General features: G+C 41.2%; 4 protein-coding genes and 2 non-coding genes across 7 annotated transcripts; 2 read left to right on the top strand and 4 right to left on the bottom strand.

Moving 5' to 3' along the window:
* Positions 1–1475: 1475 nt before the first annotated feature.
* On the bottom strand, positions 1476–1573 carry LOC133724008 (small nucleolar RNA snoR27). Its single transcript, XR_009853427.1, has one exon. It is a non-coding gene; the product is annotated as a small nucleolar RNA snoR27 (small nucleolar RNA).
* An 83-nt stretch (positions 1574–1656) lies between these two features.
* On the bottom strand, positions 1657–1747 carry LOC133724007 (small nucleolar RNA snoR26). The gene has a single exon (XR_009853426.1). It is a non-coding gene; the product is annotated as a small nucleolar RNA snoR26 (small nucleolar RNA).
* A 1054-nt stretch (positions 1748–2801) lies between these two features.
* LOC133721655 (heme-binding-like protein At3g10130, chloroplastic) lies at positions 2802–3666 on the top strand. Its single transcript, XM_062148334.1, has one exon. The coding sequence runs from the start codon at positions 2946–2948 to the stop codon at positions 3546–3548; it is 603 nt and encodes a 200-aa protein (XP_062004318.1). The 5' UTR covers positions 2802–2945; the 3' UTR covers positions 3549–3666.
* Positions 3667–4028: 362 nt separating this feature from the next.
* LOC133721657 (uncharacterized) lies at positions 4029–4767 on the bottom strand. 2 transcript variants are annotated; one of them, XM_062148335.1, is made up of 2 exons: positions 4659–4767; positions 4029–4461 (listed from the first exon to the last, which is right to left on the bottom strand). In XM_062148335.1, exon 2 carries the CDS (start codon positions 4456–4458, stop codon positions 4225–4227), a length of 234 nt encoding a protein of 77 aa, XP_062004319.1. In that variant the 5' UTR covers positions 4459–4461; positions 4659–4767; the 3' UTR covers positions 4029–4224. The 2 variants fall into 2 exon arrangements, with proteins under 2 accessions (XP_062004319.1, XP_062004320.1); XM_062148336.1 differs by having other exon boundaries at positions 4641–4758.
* Positions 4768–4911: 144 nt separating this feature from the next.
* LOC133721654 (fructokinase-like 1, chloroplastic) lies at positions 4912–6769 on the top strand. The gene is made up of 2 exons (XM_062148333.1): positions 4912–5749; positions 5885–6769. The coding sequence occupies exons 1-2, from the start codon at positions 4979–4981 to the stop codon at positions 6575–6577; spliced, it is 1464 nt and encodes a 487-aa protein (XP_062004317.1). The 5' UTR covers positions 4912–4978; the 3' UTR covers positions 6578–6769.
* A 134-nt stretch (positions 6770–6903) lies between these two features.
* On the bottom strand, positions 6904–10841 carry LOC133721653 (O-fucosyltransferase 19-like). The gene is made up of 8 exons (XM_062148332.1): positions 9852–10841; positions 9174–9246; positions 9013–9083; positions 8808–8896; positions 8583–8715; positions 8264–8496; positions 7699–8175; positions 6904–7601 (listed from the first exon to the last, which is right to left on the bottom strand). Exons 1-8 carry the CDS (start codon positions 10512–10514, stop codon positions 7355–7357), a joined length of 1986 nt encoding a protein of 661 aa, XP_062004316.1. The 5' UTR covers positions 10515–10841; the 3' UTR covers positions 6904–7354.
* Between the last annotated feature and the right edge of the window lie 1332 nt (positions 10842–12173).

Raw genomic sequence — 12173 nt, 5'->3', positions numbered from 1 at the left:
ACTTGATACTCAACATATATTGATATATATGCAGATCGTGCCGAAGACCATCTCTAATGCCCTAAACCATCGACAACCACAATGCAAGCGGAACCAATGTCCTAGAACCAGCAAGAATCATTAAACCATACGAATCGTGGAAAATAATACCAACAGAAGCCTTGTTTTGCTACTTGCTAGAATATCAAGCCATCAAAATTTAAGCGTGACAAGTTGAATCCAATTAACGATCATGGGCAAAGAGACAGTTCTTGAAATTGAGCAACCTTTCAATAGTTTGAACCAAAAGAATCAGCAGACATGATCATCATATCCTGGTACTTACAAATGCCATTGGTATGCACACTAAGAGCATCTCCAACAGTAAAAGCTATTTTTTTTAGCTAAATCATCTCAAAGTTAAATTTAAGTAGTAAATTTCTAGCTTTTGCTCCAGCAGTGTTAACTAAACTAAAAAAATTGAACGTGGAGTGTTTAGCTTTTTGTTATTTTCTCTCTCTTCCCTAGCTAAATTTAGCTAGAGATTTTAGCAAAAGCCAAATTTGAGTTTCATACAGCTATCATATAGACAAATTTGAGTCCTAAACTATATCAAATTAGCCAAATTTTTAACTTTTTGTTGAAATAGCTAGTCTGTTAGCTCAGTATTTAGGGCACCCACTACCTAAGATCGAGGTGATGGGTTCGAGTCACCGTGGGAGTAGGAGTGAAGTCCTTTGATCCTCTTGCCAAAAAAAAAAAAGAGTAAAATTTAAGTTTTAGTTGAGACTCTTGTTATTATTTCAGGAAGTTCTCATGATGCTTATTGTAATCTGGAGTTTAGGCACCATGTCCCCCCTATGTATTCTGTAGTTTCATTAATCAAAACTTGAGAGCAGCCGCACCGGCCCTTATTTAAAAAAAAAAAAAAAAAAACCCAGCCACTTTTCTTATCCTCACTGATTTTCGCCCATTTGAAATTGAAGCTAAATTTCATTTATTGTGGAACATCCTTCTATAACCTAACCTTTCGTTACACCAAGTAGAATTTATTCGTACTACTGCTTATACTTTACACCAAGTAGAATTTATTCAGATCAAAGAGTAACAAACTCGAGGGATCTTCAAACATAATTTTTGCAACCTTTGCATTGTTATTCAAACATTTCTAATGATTAGAGCGAACCAATTTTTCAGTTGTTTCAGCACCTAGTTCAATTTTTACACTAACGAAGCTTTTGTCCACAAAAAGCCAGAGAAAGGCTACTAGAAATCATGTCGCAAATACTTGGAAGCAAATGCCCTAACGTATAGCTGCTACAATCAAAGGAGTTAATGCAGACTAGTAATTTAGTCTCGGAATTGAAGCATCCACCACAAACAAGGAATACAAACACTACCAGCAGTAGACACTTTTAAAACCAAAATCCAAAAACAGGTTGGCAATAGGGCTACAAGTAAAATTTCAAATCCAAAAACAGGATATAGAAAAGGAAATGAGATCTCAGTAACTTGATAGTATCTTCAATTCCCAGAATGAATTCTGGGAAGTTGCAGATAGATAACGCAGATTTATTAACATCATCGATCCAGAAAGAACAAAGAGATGGGAGTACAACAAACTCATATATTACTGGACTTATGAATCAAATCAAAACTAGAAAGAAAAAAAAGAAACAGCATCTCAGATTCAAATTCCCCATAGTTTTCTTCACGGGCAATCATAGTGCAAGGATAACGAATTAAAGAAAATCATCACCGATGCTCGTTGAAATCTTTCTATAACTCAAAAACCAAACAATCAAAAACTCAACAAGCAAGTAGTAGATAAGAAAAACTCGTAAACAAATCAGAGAGAATCACTGAGGTCAAAACTGAGATCCATGAATATGATGGAAAAAGAGGAGGGTTGGCTAGGTATTGGCGGTTCTACAATAAGGGACTGCGAATGGTATTCGCCGGCTATTTATATGGGAGTGATTGGATCAACCCTAGTGATCACACAGTTGGGCCTGCCCTGAACCGGTTTAAGAAAATGTATTGCGGAATTGGGCCCAAATATACAAGGAGACAGGGATTTAATAAAATAAATAAATAAAATAAAATAAATAAACAATGGTTCTACCTAATCCTGGATAGTTTAGTCCTCTTTTTTCATGTGTTATCTACTGTTTATTCACTTCACTAGAAAACCTTAAATACTCAGTTAAGAAGCGTATTTCCATCAAGTAAACCATAAACTCCAACGAATAAAAAAATTTACCCATCACTACATTCTTTTGCAGTTGAACGCTACATTGATCAAATGATGCCTTTTTCAATTTTAAGGGGCTATGTCCAACAATCACCTATTATATTTAATAGGCTTTGCAATGTGACTAATGATGAGTATATCGAGCTCCATAATGTTGTCTTTGAAGAACAATAAGGACAAGAACATTGATTTGCCTAACCCAAATCACACCCAAAAAAAATCACACGACCTTGTTTTCAAACCTCTAAAACTAAGTCGCGAAAATAATGTAATGAGATTATTTTTTCAACTATGATCAACAAAGAAGACGGCGAATGGAGCCATTGGCAATGAAGAGGATGTAAACTCGTTATCTCCAAATAGAGACTCAAATGGAGAGGAGGAGTTTTGGCAGAGAGCAAATGTAAATCCTACTACGGCTAAGGAAGGTTGGTTACTGTTCTATTCGGATCCAGAAGGCCCAGAAATAGGCCCATTGAAATGGTGGCCAGACAGTATCCACGAGTATAAGGCCAAATCAGCCACTCGTTCAAGAGTGGACATTTCCAACTTCATCCACAAGCAATCCCATCAAACGAAAGCAAAAAAGAGAACCTCCTCTCCAAGCAAAGGATCAATACAAATAGCTCTCTCACAATAATCCACACCAAATTCCATCCCCACTCTCTCAAATTTTCACAACCAAACCTCAAATAGAACCCCAAATTCCAACATGGGCATGGTATTTGGAAAAATTGCTGTAGAAACCCCAAAATACCAAGTCCTTAAATCCACAGCCGATTACGAAATCCGGCAATATGCACCATCAGTGGCAGCTCAAGTGACGTATGATCCATCAGTGTTCAATGGCAACAGAGACGGTGGGTTTACTGTGCTGGCCAATTACATAGGCGCTCTTGGCAATCCCCAGAACACCAAGCCTGAGAAGATAGCCATGACTGCTCCAGTCATAACCCAGCAAAGCTCGGCTGAAAAGATCGCCATGACAGCCCCTGTTGTGACGAAAGAAGCCGGGGACGCGAAGACGGTGACAATGCAATTCCTGCTGCCTGCTAAGTATCAGAAGGCGGAGGAGGCGCCGAAGCCGGTGGATGAGAGAGTGGTGATTAGGGAAGTGGGGGAGAGGAAGTATGGGGTGGTGACTTTTAGTGGAGTGGCGTCGGAGCAAGTGGTGGAGGATCGGGTGGAGAAGCTGAAGAGGGCTTTGGAGAAAGATGGGTTTAAGATTATAGGGGAGTATTTGCTGGCGAGGTTTAACCCACCTTGGACTCTGCCTGCATTTAGGACTAATGAGGTTATGATCCCAGTTGAGTGAGTCCTCAGGTTTAGTCGTTTAGGTCCTCCTGTGCTGTTTTGGTTCACATTCAGTAGTATGTAATGACTAATGAGTTTGTTTTCAGATGAATAAAAGCTTGTCAGATTGCAGATTAGAATTTCCCCATTTCAATAAATGGTCTTACGACTAATGCAAATAGAGCTTCGTCAGTGGCACAAAGTAGCCATGCACAAAAGCACAATCATAATCCATTCTAATCTGCACAAGTTTCAGGTGCTGGTGCATCTAACCTGAAATTTGTAAGCCGATACCAGTATCTAAAAACAACCATAGCAACTACATTTCTGACGAACTAGTAGCGATAGTAGATAAGAGTATTTACACTGACCCAGGTCCAGAGTTTGAACCTCCCTCCCTCAACATGTTTGATCAAGACAAGAAAATAGCACATAACAAGCACATCTAACAATTCACAAACTCTCTTCCAAGGATGTACCTTTGAAAGAATCAACCAGCATATAAGAGACAAACAACTCTTGAAACTAATACTCAATTCAGAAACTATATCTAGTTTACAACAACAAAGCCATGGATCAAACCACACCCATAAGATACAAGACTGCAAAGTTATCCCACTGATCATAACCCTTCCTGAATTTTCATTTGGGACTAAAACACAGACCCTGCAAAGATTTTACAATGATAAACACAGGCCTCAACCATATATGAGCTTGAGAATAATAGTTATGAAGTTGAAGAAAACGAGCATAATTCTGAAGTACTGGCACGCATATATAAGTCCTATAAGCTGCCCCTTCATCGTACTTCTATTCCCTCTTTGAACTTCTAACATGGTCCAACCTCTAGGAGCAAGAAACCGATCCTCGTTCAGAATCGCCAATCCGTTTGCAAATAACAACATGCCTTGAATCAAAGTCCATAAACCCATCTTCTGCATCAGCGTTTCAATTCAAATTAGAAAGAGTCCAAAATTTAAACCCAAATCATAAACAGGGTATATGATTTTTGAAGCAAAGTCAGTTCTGATTTCTCAAGCAAACCAACAAAACCGAACCCATCAAACAGAAAATTCAAACTTTCAAAATAAAAGGTGATCGAAATTGAACATACTGCTTAATGAGTTCGAACCTTATCAGCGAGATTTGTTTATAGAGAAGATGAACTTGTTTTCTCCGTTTAAAGCTCTGGCCTTGATTTCGACGACACAGAAACTAAACCCTTTGCTTTGGGAAAGGATTTAAGCAATAATAAAGTGACGTCATCTGATCTGATCCAACGCTGTAGAGTGTTCCACGTGGAGAGTTTTCATTGGCAAAGTGACGAGAGTTACTCATTTTGGTTCGACCCGACCCGAATCCGAGAGCCATTATATCACAACCCGATAAAAAATTTCCAGTTGAACATAGTCGCGGCGAAGATGGATAAACCCTGAACCTCTCAGCTCAACCATGGCTTCATTTCACCTCTCTCGCCCACTGGTCTTAAACCCCAGAAGCTTAATTTCTAAGCCCTTCGAAACTCTAAACCCCCATTTCTTCAAGCTTAAACCTTTCAAACCTCACAAGCTAAACCCACTCAGAGCTTCCGGCGAAGATAATGGGAGCATTGAAGAACCCAAGAAGCCCGGTCGCCGCGGCCGGAAAAAGACCCCAACTTCCGCTTCATCTTCACCACCGAAGAAAACCCAGCGCTCCAAAAAAGCCCAAGTCGAAAATGGCCCAGTAGAACTAGAACCCGAATCCTCAGATTCCGAGCTCGAAGATTACGACGACGGCATCGATTTCCCCTACGAAGACCCTCCCTTAGTCTGCTGCTTCGGGGCGGCCCAGAAAGAGTTCGTCCCGTCGGTTCGGGTCTCCGACAACCCGATGGACCCGGACATGTACAACCAGTGGAAGATGCTCCAGTGGGACCCGCCGGAGTTCTCGCGTGCCCCGGGCTCGTCGCCGTCCAACGTGGCGATCTCGCACGTGCGGCTCGGAGGGAGAGCGGCGTTCATGGGTAAAGTCGGCGGCGATGAGTTTGGGAGCGAAGTGCTGCTGATGATGAACAAGGAGAAGGTTCAGACACGTGGCGTGAAGATTGATTCGAATGCGAGGACGGCGTGTACTTATATGAAGATTAAGTTTGATGATGAGAAAATGTGGACGGAGACGGTGAAAGAGTCGGCGGAGGATTCGTTGCTCCGGTCAGAGCTCAACCTCGCCGTGCTTAAAGAGGTATGCACACCATGTGTTTGATGAAATGCCTAAACAAGCAATAGTTATTATACAAAGAAAAGCATTGCTATTCAATCACATTGTTGTTGGGTGTGGATTTTTGGGGTTTAAGCAGGGTTTTGATGTGTTGTGCAGGCTAGAATGTTCCACTTCAGTTCAGAAGTTTTGACATCTGCGCCAATGCAACCAACCCTTTTCAGGGCTATAGCTTATGCGAAGAAGTTTGGGGGGCTTGTGTTTTTCGATCCGAATTTGCCATTGCCATTGTGGAAGTCGCGTGACGAGACTAGGGAGTTCATCAAGAGGGCGTGGAATGAGGCGGATGTAATTGAGGTTTCGAGGCAAGAGTTGGAGTTTCTTTTGGATGAAGACTATTACGTGTGGAAGAGGACTTACAGGCCGCAATACTATGCTGAGAAATTTGAGCAGACCAAGAAGCGGAGAGATTATTACCATTACACTCGGGAAGAAATAGCTCCGTTGTGGCATGATAAACTTAAGTTTTTGTTTGTTACAGATGGGACGCTTCGAATTCATTACTATTCCCCTTCGTTTCATGGTGTTGTGATTGGAACAGAAGATGTGCTGATTACCCCATTCACTTGCGACAGGACTGGTTCTGGTGATGCTGTTGTAGCAGCGATTATGAGAAAGTTGACCACTTTCCCCGAGATGTATGAAAATCAAGATGTTTGTGAAAGGCAGCTTCGTTTTGCAGTTGCAGCAGGAATTATATCACAGTGGACAGTTGGTGCTGTTAGAGGTTTTCCGACTGAAAGTGCAACTCAAAATCTCAAGGAGCAGGTTTATGTACCCTCAATGTGGTAGTGCAGAGCCAAGCCCTCGGTTACTGTAATGTTGTCATTGTTGAAGATTTTGTCTATTAAGAAATGTGAGAAGATAGGTTGTACCAACTGTAAACTTAGCATTTCAATTCACATCACTATTAGGCGGGCCATCGTTGTGTTTTGCATTTTGTACGTAAACTACTAGCAATAGTAACACGATTTTCGTAATATCCATTGTCCCTCCAGTTATTTATAAGTTGTTAAGGTTTCCCAGATCTTTTTACTGAAAGTATTGTCTGTCTATGGCTGATTGATTCTATACAAGTTAAGAGCAAGCTAGGCTAGGTAAGGATAAAAGACTAGCAATGACTGAAAGTGGGTCTTCTATTATAACTTTGTATAAAATTACATTCAGCTTCACAATCATGCTCATTTCTCACAATTTTTAGACCCAATCAAAGAAAGAATAATGAATCAATGAATTACTGTAACTCCGTTCTGGGCAACGGCAATTCCTCTGTGCTAATGTAACTAACTGATTTTTTCCTAACTATACGAGACCCCGGCCTTATCTGCTTTCTGAATCGCTTTGCTAAATCCCTAGCCTGTAGCTTGTAGGTACGACAAAACCGAAACTTGTACTGCAAATCACACGGGAAACCTCAAAACTTCTCGACTCGGTCAGCAAGTGAAGTTTCTGTCGTAAGCAAGTGAAGCACTTCATTCCAAAGCCCCATTTGAGCTTGCAGCCATTTGAGCAATGGTATGTGCTTCTCACAGTATGAGACACATATTATCACCTACCACCTTATCTTTGCTATGAAACACTTGTGCTCCGTCTCCCATCGGACTTCAGGCGAGCAATGTGCTCCTGGGAGTTGTTACAGATACAACCAGGGAAAGGATTTGCATAAAAATTCTCCTCCAACCTGGGTGACTCTCCGATCTGTCGAACATATGGTGCTCCCAGCCGATCAGAATGCAGAGTTGTAACCGCTGAAGAAAATTCTTCCCATGATAAATCACCCTTATCCAATAGGTCAACCAGTTTCACAAAATTTTGTCTGAAATGAAAATTACGTCATGTTAATAACTAGTTCAAAGCAGGAAGTAGAGTATTTAGAGGTGACACATGAAATGCCTGGTTTATAAACCACCAACCTGTCTGGGTTAATAGTCTTCCGAAATCCTTCATATCTTCTATGTCCCTGTACTGCCTTAGCCATGTTTCCATCGTATGTATATACAAAGACATCACTCTCTAATGCTACTATGTAATCCAAGGCAGCAAGGCGATTTTGATATGGCTTGAAGGGCCTCAACTCTTCTTCTGTTGCAAGAGTGTTATGAGAGAAGACATTAGGATACTCAGAGCGAAATGCAGCCATGCTATTGCTGCCATATATCTCCCCAGCAACAATGTAGATTGTTGTTGTCGAAGGGTATCCCAAGGCCTTGAGGAACAGGGCTGCCTCTCTGGGGGAAAATGGGCACCCACCTTGGAGTCGTCGCTCTTCACTATCTATCTCTTTCTCCTTCCAATGTTTAACACTGTATCTCATATCCCGAAGTTCCTCATCTTCCTTTGCAGTAAGGTTGTGGCTGCAGCCAGTGAAAGCAAGCATGTCTTTCTCATATCTGCAAATCAAGAATGGTTTTACTTGGTTAAACTGTTAACCTACTACAAAACTATATAATACCAAGAAAATCCATACAACAAAGGTACCTTAAATGAAGAGCAATATATGGATTGCCATTGTTCCTTAATCTATTGACCAAAACTTTCCCGAGATCCTCAATCTCCTTTGTATATCGAAGACCCTCATAATTGGCACGGCACCTCAGCCTTTGGATGGAACTTGCAAGTCCATTATTAGCAAGACGCGAATCAGTGTGGGTAAACTTTACAACCTTATGCTTTTTCAACAACGGTATCATTTCTTTTCTGTAATAACTAGCCTGCATATGAAGCATCGTCTTAGATACAATTCCAAAAACTACACAACCAATCAAAAGTCTTATACATTCTCAGGTAAAATCCAAACCTTAGACCAGGAGATGGGAGCCTTCAGAAGGGGCTTTTGAGCTGCATAACGGGTTGGCAAATACTCGATTATCTCAATATCATCTGTTAACACGTCTATGAAGTGTCTCCAGTCAAATATATCTTTAAAACCGCTGCACATACGTTAGAGCATTTAATCAATAAAATGAAAACAGAGTAAACTAGGAATTCACATCATACAACCCATATTAGCTGACGTAGGTACCTTGGATCAGTCCAAAAAGACTCGTGATCTAGATAAGGAAGCACCAGAGTAGCATTCATTATCTTTGCAACGGCTACCATATCACATATCTGTAACATCAATTGGGTTACTATGTCAGCTCCAAAAAAACTTATGACAAACTGGTAAACTAAGGTTTAGGCAAATTATATATTACTGTATGAGAGATTTCAGAAAGGACTCTTACCCCTGTTCTCATTTGATTCAATCCACCATTGGCATGAACAAGGAGATAGCCATTTGTTTTCGATCCTGTTCCTGCAGGAAAATCAATATTTGCAAAAGTCAGATAAAAGTCGATTAATGCTAACGAGCTTGACAAATTCAGTAATGGAACAGTAAACTTACTTATCCGATTTCTGGGTCGAGCTATGCATTTGTTAAAATCGTCACTATTTGGTTTCGTCCATATTTCTGGAATCTGTAAAAGAGAGTAGATTTCCACATCAATGCCAATAAATCACAGCATTAACTCCACAAGCGACAAACTGATCACCCAAAAAGAAGAAGTCATCGAAAAAAAAAAACCAAAAAGAAGAAACATTGTGAATTAAAATATCCATTGAATTTTTCAACTAAACCAATCAAACATAGGTCCAAAGGGGTCTGCACCAAAACTGTGCTGACAAATGTAAAACCTTTATAAAAGAAACAAAGTAAAATTTTCCTTTTCTCTCTTTGCTAATTGCAACCCAGAAAGTTATAGAGCATTAACAGCTAAATGAGCATAATATGGTAAGTAAGTCGATCAAAATTGGAACAGATTACAGATACAATCATCCTCTCAAACCCATTTGAGCAAACTTAAACATTCCATTAAGAAGAAGAAAAATAAAAAATAAAAGTCTGCATCAAAACTGTGCAAACAAAGGTGAGACCTATAACCATAAACAACACAAAAGATTCTTTTTGGGTAATAGAAACCCAGAAAACATTAGGAACAGAACACCTCATTAGTAGAAAAAGTTACCAGAAATTAAAAATGAAAACTTGAATTAAAAAATGAAAGTAAAAAAAACGACTTACCGTATTCTGTTCATCCAAAAGACGTTTGGGCATGGGGGGTTCCGATTCCGCTTCGGCTTCCGATTCCGATTCCGATAACGACATTCTCTCAAAAACCCGTTTGGGCCGGGCCGCCTGGTTCTCAGTGACGGCGTGTTGCGCCACCGTCCCATCATCTTGTAACGTCTTCAGAATCAAAAGCCTCCCCTCCGTCCTGTTCACCCTATCACCGACCTCCACGTGGCAGCCCAGAAACGCGAAGAACACAGAAACAACCGCCATCAACATTAGCGCCCCGAAGATCTTCCGGCCGAGGTTCCGCCCCGACCGGACCGACAACAGCCACGCCTCGGGAACACAAAAGAACACTCTCCTGCGAAGCAGCAGGTACTTGATCACGGGAGAATAATGGTTGCTGTGGAGGTGGGACCCGGCGCCGGACATAGAGCCGTTGCAGCAGGTCGGGTCGCTCTCCTCGTCCTCGTCCTCGTCCGCCGAGGAAACAACCGCGTCCGGGTTAATCTTGCCTACGTTGATGATGTTGGCCGGTGAGGCCAAGGTGACGGCGGAGGCGTCCATGACGCCATCGGCGACGCGTCGTCTGGTCGTAGTGGGCAGCGCGATGGCCGCGGAGGCGGTGGTCGGAGTATTACTGGTCGAGCTGTTAAGGCCACCCGACGACATTGCCGGCCGGCAATAACGTTTGTGAGAAAAAACGTACGTTGCCGGATTCGGAGAAAGACCGAGAAAGAACAAAGAACAAGAATTGCGACGGTTGGGGAATGTGGGTTTTCGTGTTTTTTTTTTTTTTTTTTTTTCCTTTCCGGGTCCGAAATCTTAGGCCACCGGCTCCAGGAGAGAAAGGAGGAGGTGTTTATATATAAAAGGAAGATGGGTATTATTGTTAATATAATTCAATATATTCATAATCCCACTATTTCTGAAACTCCCTCTCTCTCTTTTTCTCTCTAATGGTGGATCTGCACACGTCTTTAGTTTTCTTCCTTTCTCAGAGAGACCGGTTTTTATCGTTCGACGAGCTTGAAGGTTACACTCGAAATGACTATTTTAGCCCTGACGAGTTTGTTACGGACCAACGGTGCGGATCGTGTTTTTTAGGTTAGTGAAAAATCCGTGTGGGCCCGCACTGATTTTTTTCATCCCCCTGTAACGGTAATTTTTATCTTTTATATGTACAGTTAAAATGACGGCGGTTAAGACGCAATTAGACTAAATTACGCCCTTAAACTAGCATTGACAATTTGACAGCATTCACAGTGGCTTACATTGACTCATTTTCAGCAAAAAAAAAAAAAAAAAAAAAGAATTGACTCATTTTTTTTGAGTTCAAATGAATTCCATTGATAGAACGGCCAGAACGGCACATACAAACGGTCCATATGGACACCCGGTACCATTCACTGTTACAAATCTTGCTCAATTATTCAAAGAGCTTGCCAAAACTAAACCTAAAACTAGGCTTACAACAAATACTTTTGACTTGAGCCTCCCTTTGCCAATGCACGCAATTGTGGTGCGCCAGAATGATCAAATATTTAGTGCAAAAACATAGCAGAGTTTAGAGAGCAAGCTAAAGACCAACTTACAGATTACTCAATCTCTTTCCCCTTACCCTTACCCGAAGGGCTAGAGGAACATGGTGAGGTGAGACTCAATGGAGGAGCAGAATCAGCAGATTCCCTGTCATTCTTGGTCTTTGGTGGATTTTTATTTCGGGCATTAAGAGGACGCCCCCACAGCTCCTTGGCGACCAATCCATCACCCATTCCGGCTGCAATTAGTTGTGCCGTATTGGAAGAGGGGTGGATCTCCTTCATGAAGGGGGGTCGTGGTTGAAGATTAGTCGACCACACAGGATCTTGGTTTGCCGGCAAGTGACGGCTTGAGGCCGAGAGAACACGGCTTGGCTTCGGCGTCGAGCGCCATAGATGCAGCCCTTGGCCATGGCGGCTAGGGTTTGGAAGGAAAAGGGATGAGAGGCAGAGAGCCATTTTTTATTTTCACGTCACATAAATGATTTTATCACACATAAAAGAATTGACTCATTAGTAACTAATCAAGTGTTTTAAACCTTTTAAGTAGCAAATAAATTGTGAAAGAAAAAAAAAGACGTACAATTTGTAACGAAATCTTAAAAAGTTATTAATTTTGAGTTTGTCATTACTTGATAGGAGCATTACGACACGACACAATAGCACAAACAATTGAGAAGTCAGGTTGATGTTACAAATTAGTAGCTCAATAAAATCATGCCAATTATTTTTAGACAATAGTAACATGAATTTGACACTTGAACCAATTCAACTTGTATTGCGTGAAAGA

The sequence above is a fragment of the Rosa rugosa genome, chromosome 7 (genome assembly GCF_958449725.1).
Source record: "Rosa rugosa chromosome 7, drRosRugo1.1, whole genome shotgun sequence".
NCBI lineage: Eukaryota > Viridiplantae > Streptophyta > Magnoliopsida > Rosales > Rosaceae > Rosa > Rosa rugosa.
This window is presented reverse-complemented; position numbering and strand designations above follow the sequence as displayed.

Excerpts from the sequence above, each read along its gene's own strand:
- LOC133721654 (XM_062148333.1), top strand. The coding sequence starts at position 4,979 with ATGGCTTCATTTCACCTCTCTCGCCCACTGGTCTTAAACCCCAGAAGC. Across the intron at positions 5,750-5,884 it reads ACCTCGCCGTGCTTAAAGAG|GCTAGAATGTTCCACTTCAG; the intron begins GTATGCACACCA and ends TGTGTTGTGCAG.
- LOC133721653 (XM_062148332.1), bottom strand. The coding sequence starts at position 10,514 with ATGTCGTCGGGTGGCCTTAACAGCTCGACCAGTAATACTCCGACCACC. Across the intron at positions 8,497-8,582 it reads CTCCCATCTCCTGGTCTAAG|GCTAGTTATTACAGAAAAGA; the intron begins GTTTGGATTTTA and ends CTTCATATGCAG. Across the intron at positions 8,176-8,263 it reads TATATTGCTCTTCATTTAAG|ATATGAGAAAGACATGCTTG; the intron begins GTACCTTTGTTG and ends CTTGATTTGCAG.
- LOC133721657 (XM_062148335.1), bottom strand. The coding sequence starts at position 4,458 with ATGGGTTTATGGACTTTGATTCAAGGCATGTTGTTATTTGCAAACGGA.
- LOC133721655 (XM_062148334.1), top strand. The coding sequence starts at position 2,946 with ATGGGCATGGTATTTGGAAAAATTGCTGTAGAAACCCCAAAATACCAA.